At 37.9% G+C, this 19,954-nt stretch overlaps 1 protein-coding gene and 1 long non-coding RNA gene across 2 annotated transcripts; one reads left to right on the top strand and one right to left on the bottom strand.

Annotated features, from left to right (window-relative positions):
• Nucleotides 1-49: 49 nt before the first annotated feature.
• On the bottom strand, nt 50-2,522 carry LOC108213226 (uncharacterized). Its single transcript, XR_001805249.2, has 4 exons — nt 2,137-2,522; nt 1,867-2,044; nt 576-668; nt 50-292 (listed from the first exon to the last, which is right to left on the bottom strand). It is a non-coding gene; the product is annotated as an uncharacterized LOC108213226 (long non-coding RNA).
• Nucleotides 2,523-4,937: 2,415 nt separating this feature from the next.
• Nucleotides 4,938-6,410, top strand: LOC135151570 (uncharacterized). Its single transcript, XM_064090114.1, has one exon. It carries the CDS (start codon nt 4,938-4,940, stop codon nt 6,408-6,410), a length of 1,473 nt encoding a protein of 490 aa, XP_063946184.1.
• Nucleotides 6,411-19,954: the final 13,544 nt, after the last annotated feature.

Raw genomic sequence — 19,954 nt, 5'->3', positions numbered from 1 at the left:
AACATTATCAACCACAACACAATAAAAACCAAACAAACACCACCAAATCCAAAATTAAAAGTACCATTAACCATAAATTTATCCAAAAACAGTGTTCCACAATGTGAGAATCCATAAGAACCATTACAATCAGTATAATCCATTTCAATTAAAACAGAAACCAATCCTAAGCAGTAAGCACAACAGCGCCGCCCATCTCAATCTTCTTCTCCGCAATCTTCGACACCAGCTTGGCCTTTACCACAATCGGCTTCATCCCTGAGTCCTTCCCCGGCACCTTAAAGTAGCCAAACTGCGTGACAATCAAGCACATGCGCCTTGTCACCAGTGGTTTATAGTCCGAATCAAGTATATAATAAAGCAAATTCTTGATAATTTATTGATTTTAGTACTTGCAAACACATATATCCTTCCTGACTAATACTCCCTCATATCCCAGCACCTTATAGCTATTGTTTCTAAAGTAATAAAAGAAATATTTGAATACCCGAAAGTCTGAAAACACTTGGGGAGGCAACGCAGAATTGGAAATAGTATAATAGAAGTTTAAGGGAATAAATTTACCCAAATATTACCTTGTCCTCTACCTTTTCATCTACAACCGTCTCCACTGATTTAAGATCGAGCTGCTCAAGCTTCTCAATGAGAACTAAATTCCTCAGGAAATGCTACAGAAACACCAGAGCATCAAATTAAATAAAAGCCGGAACATAATCTGGCAACATCAATGTAGAAATTTAGCAAGATCACAAATGTCCATATTTCATAAAATAAAATTACAAAAAATAAAACTCGCATTCAGTGTAGCTCAAACTATATATATCATGGCATGGAAAGCAAAAGGTCATGGGCTTGGGTAAACCAAAGTTCTGTAACGGAAATAATTAACTGAAAGAGGAAAATTGGGGCAAGGATAAAAGGCTTGCAACCATGGCACATATACACATGAAAAGCGAAAATATGAATAAAACTTGGAGGCTTAAGAAAACAGGAAAATATGAGCAAAAGCAATTAAAGAGTATTATAACCCTGTTGTATACAGTCAGTCATTGTCTACATAGTGCATAAGGAACACATACATGTCGAGGGCCAAGAATGAGAAATGCGCAGAAATTAAACTCCCTACCCCGTAATTTGTCCCAAATATTTCTCAATAAGTATGAATTGCGTACTTGCATAGCATCAGCAGTAGGATGAGGAGCATTTTCCTCAACCAGTGTAGAAGGCGAAGTTTATGATATTTAATGTAGATGATACAAAATTACATTGCCTAGTTACATAACCAGACAAAAGAATTCCTAAATATTGGTACCTTAATAATTTATCTTCGTTCTATTTATTTTATTCAATTGATCATTAAGATACTGTTTACAGCACTTTTAAGCTCATATCAAAAAATTTACCCCACCTTAATTCTTAGTTCAACGGATCTCTACCTATCCAGATTCCAGAAACTTATAATATACATCAAATCACGACATCAACAAAAACATTTTTAACAAATTTGTAAAGCCCTGATTTACTTTAACAATAAACTGCAGTATTGCCTACCATTCTTTTACATTCTACTCCCTCTGTTTTGAATATAGGTTGTTCGACTTTTTGACACGCACTTCTAAGTCCCTTGACTGGATAGTTAAAATCATTATTTTTTTTAAAAAAATTTCAAATAAAAATATGTGATTAATATAATAATTAAAAAAAAGAAAATTTTGAAAATAATGATTTTAGCTATGAGGTCAAAAGTCTTAGAAATCTGTGTCAGAAAACAAGCTTTTCGCTTTAACGCATCAACCAATCCAATAAAGCAAAATTAACAAACACAACAGGCAACAAACAATCATATATCAAGAAACAGAAATATACAAGTGTGCGATGATAATGCAAGTAAGGGAGCTATCGAAATCCCCGGTTCTTGAAATACGAGAGAAATCGGGGTATCTCTGGTGATCATGATGACCCATATGCTTCCCGCAATCGAACATAATTTTCTTGCCATTCATGTTCACCACCACACAGCTCTTGCCCACTTCTTGGCCTGCCCCTGCAAACAAAACACCAAATTAGGACATTAGTATGCATACAATGATCATATAAATGTGCGCAGACATGATTTTATGTGAAAATTAGACATACCCAGAACTAAACAATCGATCGCCATGGGGTTCTTGCAATCTGAGTGGAGAAATATGGTTTGATTTTTGGGGGTTATTTTCGAGTAAGAAATAACCAAGCGAAAAGAAACGATTGCGGGAGGATGATTTATAACAAACTGTCGAAGGAGATGGCGAGGCTTCAGTTACGAAACCGATCAGTCAGGAATTAAAAAATAAACAAAAATTAAATAAGAAGAAAAGAGGCAGAGGAGCAACTGAGATATGTTGAAAACTGAGAACAGAGAATTCAGTCTAAAAGCAAGGAGGGAAGCGCCACGTCAGCCGCCCTGGATTTTACTTTATATAGATGTATAGACTGTATGTTTCTTCCTCTCCTTGTATGTATGATACGTGCAGGGCCGGTCTCGTAAGAAAGCGTATTTCTTACAATTTTTTTTAAGAGATAGTTTATTTCGCCGAATGACATGAGATTGGAATGAGAAATGATGTCGGAGAGGTGTGAGTTTAAATTAAAGTTATAACGGTTTTTCTATGGTGTGCCCATGGGCACACATTAAGCACCAAAATTTATGAAATTGGAGGGTTTCTATTGGCTTACCTTCTTTATTAATGGTGGACCCCCTGCAGTTACACTACTTAGCAACAACCACACCAATCAAAACCCTCCATTTTTATTAATGTTAGTACTTAGCATGTGCCCATGGGCACACACTAGCCAAACCGAAGTTATAATATGTGATTCATACTCCCTCCGTCCCACCAGATTCTTTACAGTTTCCTTATTTGGCCGTCCCACCCATTTCTTTACATCACAAAACTTTCCTAAAATAGTTAATGGGTCCCACCACTTTCTCACTTTTTCTTCCTTTTCACACTACTTTTACTTCACCAACTCCCTTTTATATATTAAAAATCAATGGGTCCCACCACTTCACCCACTTTTTCTTCCCTTTTCCACTACTTTATACATATTTCTTAACCTCCGTGCCCAAACCCAATGTAAAGAATTGGGTGGGACGGAGGGAGTATGTTTTGGTTGAGTGTTGGAATTAATATATTCAATTTTACAAAAAATTAAGTTATTAATATATATTAATTTAAAATATTAATAAAATTATTATATATTATATATTTTTGCCTTATTGATTATTCTTGTATTAAACATTAAGATTTAGTTACTTAAATAGAGACAAAAAAAATTAAAAAACAAATTAATTCACATATCTCCATCTCATACTCACTTCCCTCTTGCTAATAAAAACCCATACATCAGGGTTTGAGGTATGAATTTGAAATCTTGTTTTTTCGCAACCAAACACCAGCATCGGGTAAGGGTGAGCATTCGGTTCGATAAGCGAAGACCCCAAAAAACCGAAATAATCATGGATCGGTTAACCGATTTTTATATTTTTGGTTCGGTTTTCGATAGTAAAAAAATCTTTTTTGAAGTTATTCAGTTTTTTTAAATTCGGTTAATTGATAACTGTTCGATTAGCCGAATTATTTCATATGAATATTAGTAAATAACATAAAGACATATTATGATATTAGTACATTACTTTATCGTCTATATTTTATAGTTTACTGCAGGCTCCTTCAAATTACTGACCACCCTGAATCAATTCTTTACAAAACTAACCACCTTTTTTTTCACTTCACAAAACTAACCACCCTAATTCATATACACCAGGGGCGAACACCACAGGCAGTTTTTTTGCAGCAGGCCCCTCCCAGGGGCGAACAACAAAGATTTTGCCTTATATGTTCGCCCCCCCCACGGGCGAACATAGAAGGGAAAATCTTTGTGGGTTTTCCTCAAAAATTCTTCACTTTTCGGTTCGGTTATTTAATTTATAAAAAATTCAAAAAAAGGGGAAATTGTGATATATTATTTATATTATTATATTTTATAATATTATATTATATAATGATATAATATTACAAAATTATTTTATATTAAAATATAATATTTTAATATTTAAGGTCATATTTAAGCTCATAAAAGATAAATAATATTATTATTGTTTTATTTTTGTTAATCCGAAAACGTCATGTATTATCATATCCCGAATGCATTTGATCAAACACAGCAATTTTATTCATAGAAGATATTAAAACAACGATAACACGACTTAAATTGAAAAGCAGAAAACAATCACGACGAAACTACAGACCACTTAATCGTCCTCGGACGACATTACACTATCAGAATAATAATCCGGAGTGGTGACCAATGCAAGGTATTGTTGTTCCTTAAACCGGTCCCCTTCTTCCCGAAACATCCTAGCATCATCGTATAGACTCTAACGATGCAGTCGCAGATTCATGCGATTCTCCTCTTCTCTCGCTCTGAAGAGGGCGGCCTCCAGCTGCTGCGGCGTTTCTCGAGGCATAGTACGAGCCCTTTGTTTAGGAATCGGAATCCCAGCTAGTGCACAACGTTCCATGCACACTTCATGCCTACGCACACGCCACTCCCACTCATTCAACATGGTGGTAATCGACTGAGGGGAGTATCGTAAATTAGGGTTTAAAGAGTACGTAAAGTCATCATCACACCACCATTTTCTACCCATGGCAACAAACAGATCACCTGGTGTGTAACTCATGATTTATGATGAACTATATCTTGTGTGAGGTCTATGGTTGTGTGTGCATTGTGCATATTGTATGTGAACCTATTTATAGGCATAGCATAACATTGCAACGAAATAATGCTGATATTCACATGATCAACAGTTGTATCCCATAATGCTGATATTCACATGATCAACAGTAGTATCTCATAATGCAGAGGTTCACATGATGAACAGTATAACAATGGTGAACGATGAGTTCCAGCACATTGTTAGTTACAGCAAAGCGTGGAGGGGGAAGATGGCTGCAATGGAGACCCTTTATGGCAATTGGCAGACTACCTATAATGAGTTACCACGGTTCCTCTCTGTCATGGCAAGTACAAATCCAGGGAGCGTAATGGAGATTGATGCGGTTCCACATCAAACTGAGATTAGCAAATCTGTATTTGTTCGCGCATTCTGGTGTCTGAAGGCGATGATTGATGGCTGGCAGCACGCTCGCCCAGTCATTTCAATTGATGGTACATTCCTCAAGGGAAAGTACAATGGAAAGTTGCTGGTTGCGGTGGGAGTGGACGCTAACAACCACCAATATCCAATTTGTTTTGCCCTCGTGGATGAGGAGACTACGGAGAACTGGTCCTGGTATCTACGTCTTCTACGAATACATGTATGCCGAGAGAGACTTGGCGTTTGTATTATATCGGACCGTGCCCCCGGGATCCTCGCTGCAGTGAATGACGAGCGCAACGGCTTCACTGAACCTTTTGGTGTTCACAGATACTGCCTCCACCATGTGAGATGCAACTTCTCCAAACATCACCCGGGAAATGACTTGAAGATGTTCATGTGGCTAGCAGGCCGAACACCACAAATAAGAAAGCACGAGGCTTACATGAAACATATTGCCCGCATTTCTCCCCAAGCGGTGACATATTTGCGGGAGATAAATCCTGCCTTGTGGACCATCTGTCATGACACAGGCCACGCTCGTTACGGCCAGGCCACTACCAACGTGACGGAGAGTTTCAATGGCAACATTCGACAAGCTCGCTTCCTACCGGTCACCGCAATGATGGAATTCCTCTTTTACAAAACTGTAAGGACGGTGAACAAGGAGAGAAACGCTGCTCTAGAAAGCATGCAAGAAGGTCATGAACTCTGCCTGCAAGCTAGGAGAATGTTGGAAACCAATACTGAGAGGGCTAACGCCCACCACGTTGAAACATTTAACCGGCAAAGTGGTTTATTCTCCGTAAAGACGCGTAGGTACAGGTTGAAAGGTGTGGAAAAGGGCGGAAACACACAAGTCGTGGACATCAGAAGGGGTACTTGCACGTGCGGGAAATGGGCCTGTCATCGCCTTCCATGTTCTCATCTGATTGCTGGGTGTAATCGTAATTCCATAAACTGGAAACAGTGGATCGGCCCTTACCACTACACTCCCGTTTTGCAAAATATGTGGGAGCCTATGATATATCCGTTACCAGCAACCGGCTATTGGGATGTGCAACTCCCATTAGCATGGCAAAGGTATGGAACCGTGGTGCCGAACGAGGCCATGCGAAAGAGAAGAGCAAAGCGAGGCCAAAGGGGGCAGTCGGTGAGAATACGGACCGAGATGGACGGTTCCCGAACGGGACACAAATGTAGTCGGTGCAAGCAAGAAGTTCATACGAAGCGGAACAAGAAGTGCCCCATGTACAATGCATAATACATTGTACACATATTAGATGTTACTATGTATTATTTTGCCTCAGTGACTTAGTAAGGCAAGAAAAAGTCTTGTAACATTTCTAGTTGATTTAATGAATTTTCCCGGCTTTAAACATTTAAATCGCATTATATCCATAAGGGCATTTTTTGAAATTCTTGAAAATGCAAAGAACTACCATTTTCCACGAATATATTGATTTTTAAGACCACTTTCACGAGTCAAAAAAACATATTTTCGGATACCATTTCTTCATGAAATTTTTTCCTACCATAGTCTTCACACCCTATTTTGATGGGAAGCAAAAAATTTCATCAAAAAATATAGGGAAGGGAGTTTTGTAAATGCGTCAAAACGCCAAAAAATAAGCTAATTTGAGTCGAAAAATGACTTTTATGACCATTTTCTGGGGTCGAAAAATCATAATTTGGAGTGCTTTCACCCCCAATTTTGTTGGTTAACAAAAATCAACGTAAACATAAGGGCATTTTTTCAAATTCTTGAAAATGCAAAGAACTACCTGTTAGGTCCAGATATGATTGTAGAAGGGGGGGGTTGAATACAATCAGTACCAAATCGTCGCGGAAGTGAATCTGATTGAATATGATTTGTTAATCAGATTATAATTAATTAATATAACAATGTTTGAAGTCGTTATATAATTAATATGGTTCAGTTTTAATGTCCACTAAAGTTCGTAGAATAAATTCGACAGGGTATATTCTAGATTTAGTGATTAAAACAACCGGGTTATCAAAGCACAGAAAACTGTGGATATAACGAACAAGCAAGTTACTAACAACTTGAAAGCTTTACAAATGCTTTGAATACAAAGTGAATGAACACTTTCAAATGAAGAAACCAAGCCATATTTATAGGCAAGGCTTTGTACATGCAAGACAATCACTAGACAAGACAATTACAAGCTAGCAAAGACAATTACAAGAAGGGTAAGACAATCTAGGCTTGGGCAAGACAATAAGGGGCAAGGGAAGACAATCTCAGATTGTCTACCAAGCTTCAACCAAGTCAGTAAGACAATCAAAAGGGAAGGGAAGACAATTCCTTTGTCAGAAAGACAAACACTACAAACGGCAAGACAATGGAGGATTGTCTTGCACACCTTAAGCATTCGGCAAGACAAGACAAACAGATTGTCTTGCTGGAAGTGTGTCTCTCGGCAAGACAAGACAAACAGATTGTCTTGCAGACTTACACATGCCTTCGGCAAGACAATCTTCAAGGATTGTCTTGCACACCATTGAAATGAATCGGCAAGACAATTAGAGATTGTCTTGCTGATTCAATCAAGGCTAATGCAGACAATGAAGAATTGTCTTGGAAGCATGATGAATCCACTCGGCAAGACAATCCAGAATTGTCTTGCTGAGGTGATTTTTGTGATTAAATAAAGAAATAAAATGGTATATTAAAATAGAAAATTATTCACTTAATTAATTTAATCATATAAATTCATAAATTAAATTAATTCGAGAGTGAATTAATTTAATAAATAAATTACATAATTAATATAATTATTTGAGAAGTGAAATAATAGTCTATTAAAATATTTAATCACACAATCTTCAGTAGAACAACTTCCGGTCTTCTTTAAACTTGAATAATTTCTTCTTGATTTGTCGAACGAGCGAACTACCACTTCTGCTTGACTTCAAATATTTAATTTGGATAACTGATACATAGATGTACTGTCTGGTTCATCTGTATCTAGTTAAATCAAATATTCTTCGTCAAATAAACAATAAGAATTTGGTTAGTTCGTCGAGTCTTCGTCTTGTACGTACATCTTCATTAAATGGAATCTTCTGATGAAATAAAGTATAGAAACTTTATGTCTTCTGAATTCCTGGACGTGCCACAAAAGATTATTTGTGCACTGAGGCTTGAACATATTAATGAACTTCTTTCAGTGGCGTGCAGCAGCATCCTGGAACTTATCTGACATATGATTTCCATAAATCATTTGACGTTCTTCGTACTGATTCCGATGACTTGCTATTTACTGAGCTTTCTTATCTGAGTTGAGTTGTACCTCTTTAAATACAAATAGGCTGAACATATGCCTTTCAATCTCCCCCTATTTGTTTGTTAACATAACATGCAAATTTCCTAGAGGATAACTCAACTAACAGATAAGACAAAGATTTAAACAATAGAATGTAAATAGCAAAAGTTTATGGCTTGCATTAAACATTAAACCATGATCACAAATAGATTACAAAAGGATGTTCCTTGAACATATCTAACAAATATCCTAATCAATCTATTCACTCAGAATGAGTGACTTCTCCTTCTTCAGCATCAGAATAGTGAATAATTGGAGTAGAAGGCTCATTCTGAGTAGGCTCTTCAGCTGCAGTGGATTCTCCACGCTTCTTTCTTTCACGAGCCAGAGCTAGCTGGTGAAGAACTTCCAGATCCACAGGGTCTTCACGGAAGTCAGATGGCTGAGATTTTGTTACACCCTTCATCCTCCGAAAGTATTGAGAAATGTTTCTTCGAGTGCAGTAGGATGAGATTACATCATCAGCATCAGACTTGGCTTTAGATGCGAAGCCCTTGGTCCTTAGTAAGGTGGATGCTAGAGCCAGACGTTTGGCAGGGTACTTTGGCAAAGCCTCTTCATTTAAATAGACAGTGCAGAGGATTTCCAAGTGAACAAACTTGACACAGTAAGGGTTCTTAACAACCTGAGGACTGTTGAAAACAGCACAATCCAACAGTTTGTCACGAAGAAGTTCATTCAAGTTTGAGCAACGCTTGACTTTGTTGCGAAGTACCCAGAGCTCAGATACGGAGAATGATTTGAGAAATTCGACAGATAGTCTGAATGAACCATTTCTCCGTGTGTAGACAATCAGCTCCCATTCTTCTAGCAGTCCCCTAACAGCAGTAGTTACATATTCCAGTTCTAAGGCAAAGGCATGCATAAACACATCCTCATCAGGGTTCACCTCTCGAAGGTCATATATCAGAGATAAGAACTTCTTATCATCGAAAGTTTCCCTTTGAGGTCCATTGAATATTCTCCTAGCAATGTCCCAGCCTTTTCCTTCTTTTCTTTTAATTTCAAGATTCTTCTGCTTGATCGCAGCATCATAGATTTTTTGCTTTTCAATCTTGATTTGTTCCTCTGTGATCAACTTGTCTTCCAGAAGTTTCTGATAATCACGAAGCTTACGCTTCCTGGCTTCATTTTCTGCTTTGAACTTCCTGACATTCTCCTCGTGTTCAGGATCAACAGGTTCTTCCTGAAACAAATAGCTTTCATCAAATTTACCTTCTTCTTCAGCCTGACGATAGGTAGCATCGAATACGTCATCATCATCCATGTCTTTGGGATAATCATCATAATTGTCAGTGTTGAAGACATTTTCAGATTGATGTAGTGGTTCTTTGCCTTTAGACCTTTTATAGCTTTTATCAGCTTCAGAAGTTTCTTTGCCACTTGCTCTTTCTCCACCCTTATCACTCCTGTCAGCATCATCCTTATTACTCCTATCACCAGCATTGCTGTGATCATCTTTGTCCTTATCTTCCTTATCCTTCTCCCCCTTAGTTGAGGGATCCTCTGGAGTGGACTGAGCTGTTGACGGATTAAGCTTTAAGTGATGAATAACTTGAGCCAGAGTTTGCTCCAAGTTTCCAAGCTTTGTCAGACAGAGCTCCTGAGATTGATCAAACTTGTCCATCCTAGAATGAATACCCTTGACATGAGCATCTAATTCCTGTTTGAGAGAAGAATATGAAGGATCAACAACTTTTTCCTGTAGAGTCACCAACTCTTCACTTCTGAATCTGGCATTCTCAGCATTCAACCTTGAAATCTCAGCTTTCATAGCAGCCAATTGTTCCTGTAACAGATCAGTGTTGGTGTGTGCACTCACCTCACGAACACTCAAAGATTTATCACTATCCTCTCGTGCATGTGTTTCGCTCGGTGTTTGCCTGATTTCACTCGTGTTTGTCACACCGTCACCAGTACCTGTATAGACAACCATAGTACCATAAGATGGAACTGTAGGTTGTGAAGGAACAAATTGTCCTTCAGATGCCTGTGAAGGCGGATGTACTTGCAGGTTGCCAAGTATAGCCTGATCCAAAAAGAAAGATTGATCAGAAAGTTTTTCATATGACATTTTTTGAATATCTGTGCTCTCTCTAAGTGAAGAATCAAAAGACAAAGGTTCAACTAGCGTGAGTGCTAGTTGCGTGCTTGACTCTTTACAGGATACCGCGGTCGGACGGCCAATTTCAATAAATGCATTCTGTGGAGAGAATGAATCTAGAGACTGTATATTTACCATGTCAGTGTCCAAATCCTTTTGGGAGGAAATGGATGCGGCTGCAGTTGTCTCCGGTTCTGCCACCCTTTGCTTCTTATGAGACAGAGCTGCGGGTTCTCTCAGAATTGCACTACCACTCCGTTTCCGGGCTACCTTTCGAACAACTGGTGTTTGAGTAGTGTCGGTTGATGTGTTTGACGAAGAATCAGTTGTTGAAACGAAAACGTCAGCTTGGTTATGAACCTGGGTGTTGACAGGTTCAATGCTGGGAGTCTGGAAATCAAATCCAATATCACAATCAAAATCTGCAATATCAATATTAAAGGTATCAGTGAGATTAGAAAGTACCTGAGCTACCTGTAAATCTGTCCTGAAGTCCTGTAGCTCTGGATTGATAGCAGAATCAGCAGGCAGAGGCTGAGAGGTGGATTGTGGTGGAGGAATGGTATGTGGATGTGTAGGTGAAGGTATTGGTTCAGATTGAGAGGGAAGAATGGAGGCTTGTTGGTCTGGGAAGAAGTTGTATTGTGGAGGAGATTGGTGTTGAGAATTGTATGATGATTGGTGAGGTGATTGTTGTGGAGAATTATAAGGAGGGTTGTAGGGAGAGTAATGTGAGGATTGGCTGGATGATTGATAATCTTGTAGAAGTTGAAGTGGTTGGAAGTTGTGAGGAGGAGATTGTTCCTGAGGTTGGTTATCTTGAAGTTCAGGTTGATCCGGTTGATATTGTTGTTGTTGTAGTGGCTGAGGAACTTGGACAGGTTGAAGGGGAACATTAAACTGTTCCAACATGTAAGGAGTCACAACAAGAGGCACATTCTCATGCTTCTTTTGATTAGCAAGTCTTGATTGAATCTTGGTGCAAGTTCTTAGAATGGGCACCACTGCAGAATCAACGTACATTGCTCTATCAGCATCATTCATCTTGTCACTTAAGAATAGCATTAAGAACCTTGGAAAGTGACACTCCACTTTGTCATTTTCATGAATGGATCTCTGAGAGACAGAACCCATTTTTCTGATAATCTCCTTTAGTAATATCTTCCCGAAGTTAATTCGACGATTGTAAGCCACGGAGAATCCAAAGATTTGTAGCATGGAAGATATATTGTGAAAATTCTGCCTCGTAGTTGGAGCAAATACCTTTGCCAAAGTATCGAAGAAGACATCCCATTCAGCCTTCAATTTGCTTTTAGACATTCTAGGGAGAAAAATCTGTCCCTGGTAGTGGATGTCTTGGAAGAATTGAGTTAACTCAGCACTGGTTGGTTCCACTTGAAAGTTATTCCTTGGAAACCCTAGAATTCTGTTCACATCATCAACAGTTATAACAATCCTTCGTCTATTTGGTAGATCACCAATCAACTTATAATTCTCGAGAGTTGTAGAGTTGACGGCATTAGAGTAGAAGTCGAAGAGTGGTTGCACTTGAATAGGAACATCAGCGGTTAGTGCAGTACTGACAAGACTTTGTTGAGTCAGAAAGCGAATCCATTTCTTGAAACGATCAGAACAATCCTCGTAGTTTAGGTTAGCACAATAATTGGTCTCAGCAATCTCAAATTCTCCGGCCATTTTTAGTAATTAAAAATTGAATTAAGCGAGAAATTTTCAAATAAAAGATTAATTTTCAATTATCTCGCAAAGTTCAATTAATAATTAAACTTGATTAATTAATTATTAATTCGAAATATTAGAATAATCTCGAATTAAAAGTTAATTAATTAAAATGGAGCTTAGTCAAATAATCCAACTCAGCCAAACACTCCCTTAAGTTCAAACACCACAAACTCACAAAATCAGCCAAACAGTCCCTAATTGAGAAAATCCCCAAATTAACCAAGAACCCTAACTCCAAATCCTTTCAAATCAGTTCGAAGGTCACACGAATAACACAGATTAATCGAACTCTAGTCAATCCACAGTACAAACTCAGTCGAAGAGCTTTAAAAATCGACTAAACTTCGGCGAAAATCTGACTAAAATCCGGCAGAGTTTCGTTTAAACAAGGACGAAATCGAGTAACCAGCAAGCGTGAAAGCTTGTAAAAACCAAACCCAGCAAGTTTTTGATGATAAAACTTGAAAAACAATGAACGGAAATCGTGTATAGGAGAGGGCAGATGGAGAAGATGAAGTAGGATCAGCAAGACAATCGAATTGTCTTGCACGATTGTCTTGTAGATATATATATACACGTACGCAGTAAGACAACGGGAGAGTAGTCTCGATAAGACAATTCAAAATTGTCTTGCCGAGACCAAGTATAACAGACAAAAGGCTGTGTCAGTAAGACAATCTGATTGTCTTACTGATACGACAACTGACTTAAGACAGACTCGGTAAGACAATGGGATTGTCTTGCCGAGTTGTTTGAAAATCGGTGAAAAACCGGTTCAGCAAGACAATCTAATTGTCTTGCCGAGCCTAATTGTAGACAAAACCATTGTCTTGCCGAAAATCAAATAAAAATAATAGGATTTTTGATTATATTAAAAGATAAAACATTTTGCAATTAAACTAAAAAAACTATAATAAAAACAATAGTATATAATACACGAATATTTTGTAAATTTCAACTTTAGTTAAATATAACTATTTACGACTTTAACTTTAATTCAATAAAATGAATTAACTTAAAATCAAATATTTATACTTAATTAATTTTGAAAAATACAAAATAATTACAAATAATTATCTAAATGCCTAGAGAATATTACAGGGGAGTGTATGAGCATTTAGAAAATCATTTACTAATTTACAGGCATGCATAATTAATTAGAATAATATCAGATAATATACAGAAAATCATATAAAATCTAATAAAATAGATATAATTATACAGAAAATTCACAAAAATATACAAAAACATATAATGCATATGAAAAATATATACAAGAGAACTATGTCATATTTAACATCCCTAACTCACAAACCAGCTTAGAGAAAGTGGATTCATCCAGTGGTTTCGTGAAGATGTCAGCAATTTGCTCAGTCGTGGGTACAAAATGTAACACCACTGTACCATTTATGACATGTTCTCGAATGAAATGATACCTGATATCAATGTGCTTGGTTCTTGAATGTTGAACCGGATTGTTGGAAATGGCTATGGCACTTGTATTATCACAAAATATAGGAATTTTGTTTACTACAACACCATAATCATTCAGTTGGTTCTTGATCCACAAGATCTGAGCACAGCAGCTACCAGCAGCTATATACTCAGCTTCAGCAGTAGAGGTAGACACAGAGTGCTGCTTCTTGCTATACCAGGAAACCAACCGACGTCCTAGAAATTGACAGCTTCCAGACGTACTCTTCCTATCAATCCTGCATCCTGCATAATCAGAATCTGTATAGCCGGTTAAGTCAAAACCAGTATTCTTAGGGTACCAAATACCTAAACCAGGTGTACCCTTAAGATATCTAAAGATTCTTTTGACGGCTATAAGATGTGATTCTTTAGGATCAGCTTGGAACCTAGCACACAAACATGTTGCAAACATGATATCTGGTCTACTTGCAGTAAGATAAAGTAGAGAGCCAATCATACCACGATAGCTTGTGATATCAACTTTCTTACCAGATTTATCCTGGTCAAGCTTTGTGGCAGTGGCCATGGGTGTCTTTGCCGGTGAAGAGTCTTCTAGATTGAACTTCCGAAGAAGATCTCTGACATACTTGGATTGGCAAATGAATATTCCATCTTCCTTTTGGCTTACTTGAAGACCAAGAAAGTAGGACAGCTCACCCATCATACTCATCTCATAGTTACTCTGCATCAACTTAGCAAATCTCTTGCACAAGTTATCGTTAGTAGAACCAAATATAATATCATCAACATATATTTGTACAAATATCATATCTTTATCATGCAATTTGTAAAAGAGAGTTTTGTCTATGACACCTCTAGTAAAGTTGTTTTCTATTAAAAACTCAGAGAGAGTGTCATACCATGTCCTTGGTGACTGCTTGAGTCCATAGACAGCTTTGAATAGGAAGTATACAAAATCAGCAAACTCTGGATTTTCAAAGCCAGGGGGCTGTTCCAGATATACTTCTTCTTCTAGCTTTCCATTCAGAAATGCACTTTTCACATCCATTTGATATACCTTGAAGTTGGAGTGTGCAGCAAATGCAAGAAATATTCTGATGGCTTCAAGACGAGCAACTGGAGCATAGGTTTCATCGTAATCAATTCCTTCTTCCTGAGAATAACCTTTTGCAACCAGTCTGGCTTTGTTTCTTACAACAATGCCATCACCATCTAACTTGTTACGGAAGACCCATCTAGCTCCAATGGTAGATTTTCCTTTTGGTCTTGGAACCAGGGCCCAGACTTCTTGTCTCTCAAATTGATTGAGTTCTTCTTGCATGGCAAGAACCCAATCAGGATCAGCAAGTGCTTCTTCTATTTTCTTTGGTTCTAGTTGAGATAGAAACCCAGAGAATAGACATTCATTTGTCGTAGCACTTCTAGTCCTTACACCAACATCAGGATCACCAATAATCAAATCAAAGGGATGATCTCTGCTCCAAATCCTTTCCCTTGGAAGTTGTGTCCTTGATGATTCAGCAGTATTATCATTAAGCTGAAATGTGTGACTAGTTGATCCATCAGCTCCCCCTGAGTTGTTGCCAGGTTGACTTGATGATCCACCACTGGCATCAGTGGAATCTCCAGCATTATTGCTATTTCCTCCACCATTGCCTGGATCATCATCATTGTTGTCATCTCCTGTTGCAACCTCAGGTGGAACATCATCATCTGAATCAGAATCTGGATAGTTGTCAAACTTCAGAGATTCAGATGAATCAGCAGATTGTATACTTGGAAGTTTAGTGTCATCAAATGTAACATTGACACTAACTTTCACTGACAGAGTATCAATTATAAAAACTCTATAAGCATTATTTGTATAACCAACAAAAATTGCTTCAGAAGCCTTTGGTTCAAACTTGTTCAAGTTCTCTTCACCATCCTTGAGAACAAAACACTTGGCTCCAAAGACATGAAGATGTTTAACATATGGTTTCTTGTCTTTATACAAATGAAATGGAGTTTTCATATGATCCTTGTTGATCAAAGTCCTATTCTGGGTATAACAAGCAGTGGCCACAGCTTCAGCCCAAAAGTACAGTGGAAGCTTTGATTCAGCAATCATAGTCCTTGCAGCTTCAATCAGTGTACGATTCTTTCTTTCGACGACTCCATTCTGCTGAGGAGTCCTTGGTGCTGAATACTGCCTTCTAATTCCCTTTTCAGAGTAAAAGTTGATTAGAGTTTGATTCTTAAACTCAGTTCCATTGTCTGATCTTACAGCTTTTACAGGAACACCTTTTTCCAACTCAACCAACTTGATATGATCAATTACTGTCAGGGGAGTTTCATCCTTGGAAGAGAGGAAGTAAACCCAAGTAAATTTCGAGAAGTCATCCACAATGACTAAGACATATCTTCCTCCATCAATAGATGCAACATTCACGGGGCCAAACAAATCCATATGCAACAAATGAAGTGGATCTGTAATGGTATTGATGGTTTTGCCTTTGTGAGATGCTCTCTTCGCTTTTCCTTTCTGACAAGCTTCACAAAGATCATCAGTTGAGAATTCCAGGGAAGGCAACCCTCTCACTAGATCTCTCTTGACTAGAGAGTTCATGGTTTTGAAGTTGAGGTGTGAGAGCTTCTTATGCCATAACCAACTATCTTCAGCAGACGCTTTGGCGTAGAAACAGTGAACTTCGTTTCCTGGTCCTGAAGACAAATCAGCTACGAATATATTGCCTTTCCTTATGCCACATAGTGAAGGACGCTTATCCTTGATATGTTTGATGATACATATCTCCTTTTCAAAATGAACATAATAACCTTTGTCACAGAATTGACTGACACTCAGGAGATTATGTCGAAGTCCTTCAACTATTGCAATATCTTCTATGATGATCCTCCCAATTTTGTACTTGCCATATCCCACAGTACGACCTTTGCTATTTTCAGCAAAACTGACTGTAGGGCCAGCTCCTTCTCTTATGTCCTCCAGCAGGGATTTGTTGCCAGTCATGTGCATTGACGCTCCACTGTCAAGCACCCAGGTAACACGAACAACTCCACTGGCACCCTGCAAAAGACAACTTGATTAGACAGTCTTTGGGACCCACACTTGATTGGGTCCGGCAGTCTTAAAGAACTGATTTCTATCAGGTAATACAACAGAGCCTCTTGGACTGATACTTGGTTCAGATTTGACTGAACTTACTTCCTTAACAACAGCCTTATAAACCTTGGTTTTAGGCTTTGGAACATAAGTCTCCTTTCTCTTGTGAGAAGGACTAGCAGTCTTTGATCTAGCATGCTTGTTGTTTGTGTGTTGTCTAGGTGATGTGTTTTCATTTTTAGCATGCAAATTTTTAAAATAAGCAGACATCAAATTGAAAGCACAAGTCATACAATTATCAACACTACAAGATTTATGACATGCATCAAAAGCAGGAGCAACAGAAGTATCAGTCACAGTAGTAGGAACATCAATAGATTCTACTCTAACCTTATTATCAGATTTAAAGTTCTCAGTAGAATGACATCTATTGTTCTTGTTCTTACTATTAACAAAATTATTGGGCTTGTTGAATTTAGTTCTCTCAGAGTTGACACCTAAACCAGCTTTAGGCAACCTAACATTGCCTTTCACTTTAATTGGTTTCAGGTTTGTCAGAATCTCATCTCTCATCTCATTACTCTCTTTCATTTTAAGGTCTTCCTGTTTTAGTTCATATCTAATGACAACAGGAGTCTCTAAAAGAGGTTCAGCTTCTGAGGTTTTAAACAAAGGTTTAAGGGAATCTTTCAAAACAAAAGGAATCCCTCTCTCTTCAGCACTCTTCTTAAAAGGAGTAATGTTACTAGCCTTACCTACAGATTTGTTATAGTCAAAGCCTATTCCAACAGTTCTCTTGATCTCTTGTTTATCATTGAGTTCTTTGACTATCAAGGAGGCATCCTTAAAGGCTTTACATTTCACTTTCTCTTCGTCTAGCTGAAGTCTTAAAGCAATCTCACCTTTCTCTAGAACTTTGACTTTAGCACATTGTAATCCTAAGTCCATAGTCAATTGTTCTATTTTAGGTTTTAATACTTTCATCTCATTCATTTTATAAGCATGAATTTCTAAGACTAAAGTATCAATTTTAAGATTAGCAGCTTTCATCCTTTTAATAGCATCATCTCTTTCAAGTCCTAATTGCATAAACAGTTTAGGGCATGTAGGATCTACCTGAAAGCTTCCAGCAGGAGGAGGTGAAGATGATCCAGTAGTAGCCATGAAAGCAACATTCCCTAGCTGCTCCTCTTCATCACTATCTGTATCATCCCAGCTTTTGCCTTCTGCCAGATAAGACTTGCTTTTGAAACCTTGACTTCCAGAAGTACCATGATGCTTTCTAACCAGTGCATCATACTTCTGCTTCAGCTCATCATACGAATCTTTTCTTTTTCCTTGAACCTTGGGCTGTTTGCATTCAGTTGCAAAGTGTCCAGGTTCACCACAATTGAAGCATTTGAACTTGCTTCTGTCCACCATCCCAGTTTTATATCCTCCTTTACTTGTAGAAGATGAATAGCCTCCCTTCTGAAACTTACTAACAGTAGGTTTGTATTTATAGGAAGGGTTCTTCCGGAATCTCATGTTTCCAAACTTCTTGGCAAACAGTGATAGAGATTGATCTTCTAACTGTTCCAGCTCTTCCATTGTATAGAACTCTTCATCACCACTGGTAGAAGCAGTCTGACCCATCTCAGGTACAACAAATTCCTGAGTAGTCTCAGAAGGAACAACAACATCCTTCTTCTTTTCTTCCAGTACAGGTGACTCAACAACTAGAGCTCTCGAATGGTTCTGTGTTTTACCCCAGCCATATCTCTGTTTACTCTGAACTTGCTCCAGTTCATAAGTTTTCAAAACTCCGTAGAGTCTTTCCAGAGAAATCTCATTCAGGTCTCTGCTTTCCCTGATGGCAGTGATTCTGTGTTCCAGATGTTCAGGAAGGGTTAAGAGAAACTTCATGTTGACCTCTTTCTTGTCGTAGAATTTCCCATTCAGATTTAAATTATTTATCAAATTATTAAGTCTGATAAATACTTCTGAAATCCCTTCACCGGGATGAGAACCAAACTGTTCATACTGGGCCATCAGTATCTCTTTCTTGTTTTCCCTAACTTCCTCTGAGCCTTCATTGATAATCTCTAATGTATCCCAGATTTGCTTGGCGTTCGTACAATTTACAACAGCATTGTACATTACTGGGTTTAGAGATTCAACCAAGATTAGTTGAAGAGCATCATCTAAGTTCATCTGATCACTCTCTTCGTCTGTGTACTCAGAAAGTTCTTTCGGAATGACCTGATGAGGTATCAACACACCATCCTCTTCGTGTGCTAATATGACCTTCATCGGAGTAGTAACACCTTTGTCTAAAATCCCGATGTATTTTCTGTTCGCAGTTCGGAGGAATAAGAACATATGCCTTTTCCATAGGCCAAAGTGTTCCTGGCTGAACGGTGGGATTTTAATGCTACTGATCTTTTGCGTACTCATTTTTTAGGAATTTAAAGTGAATAGTGTTTGGAGAGATTTAGATTTTTGAAAGAAAAATATTTTTAATCAAAATTAATTTTTGGAATAAAATTAATTCGAATAAAAAATATTTGGACGTTACAGAGTGTGTATAGGATCTGATACGGAAAAATGGTATCAACCGCTCTGATGCCAATTGTTAGGTCCAGATATGATTGTAGAAGGGGGGGGTTGAATACAATCAGTACCAAATCGTCGCGGAAGTGAATCTGATTGAATATGATTTGTTAATCAGATTATAATTAATTAATATAACAATGTTTGAAGTCGTTATATAATTAATATGGTTCAGTTTTAATGTCCACTAAAGTTCGTAGAATAAATTCGACAGGGTATATTCTAGATTTAGTGATTAAAACAACCGGGTTATCAAAGCACAGAAAACTGTGGATATAACGAACAAGCAAGTTACTAACAACTTGAAAGCTTTACAAATGCTTTGAATACAAAGTGAATGAACACTTTCAAATGAAGAAACCAAGCCATATTTATAGGCAAGGCTTTGTACATGCAAGACAATCACTAGACAAGACAATTACAAGCTAGCAAAGACAATTACAAGAAGGGTAAGACAATCTAGGCTTGGGCAAGACAATAAG

This window comes from Daucus carota, chromosome 3, assembly GCF_001625215.2.
Source record: "Daucus carota subsp. sativus chromosome 3, DH1 v3.0, whole genome shotgun sequence".
In the NCBI taxonomy this organism is placed as follows: Eukaryota; Viridiplantae; Streptophyta; class Magnoliopsida; order Apiales; family Apiaceae; genus Daucus; species Daucus carota.
Note: the sequence above shows the minus strand (reverse complement) of the source record. Positions and strands in the feature narration are given on the sequence as shown.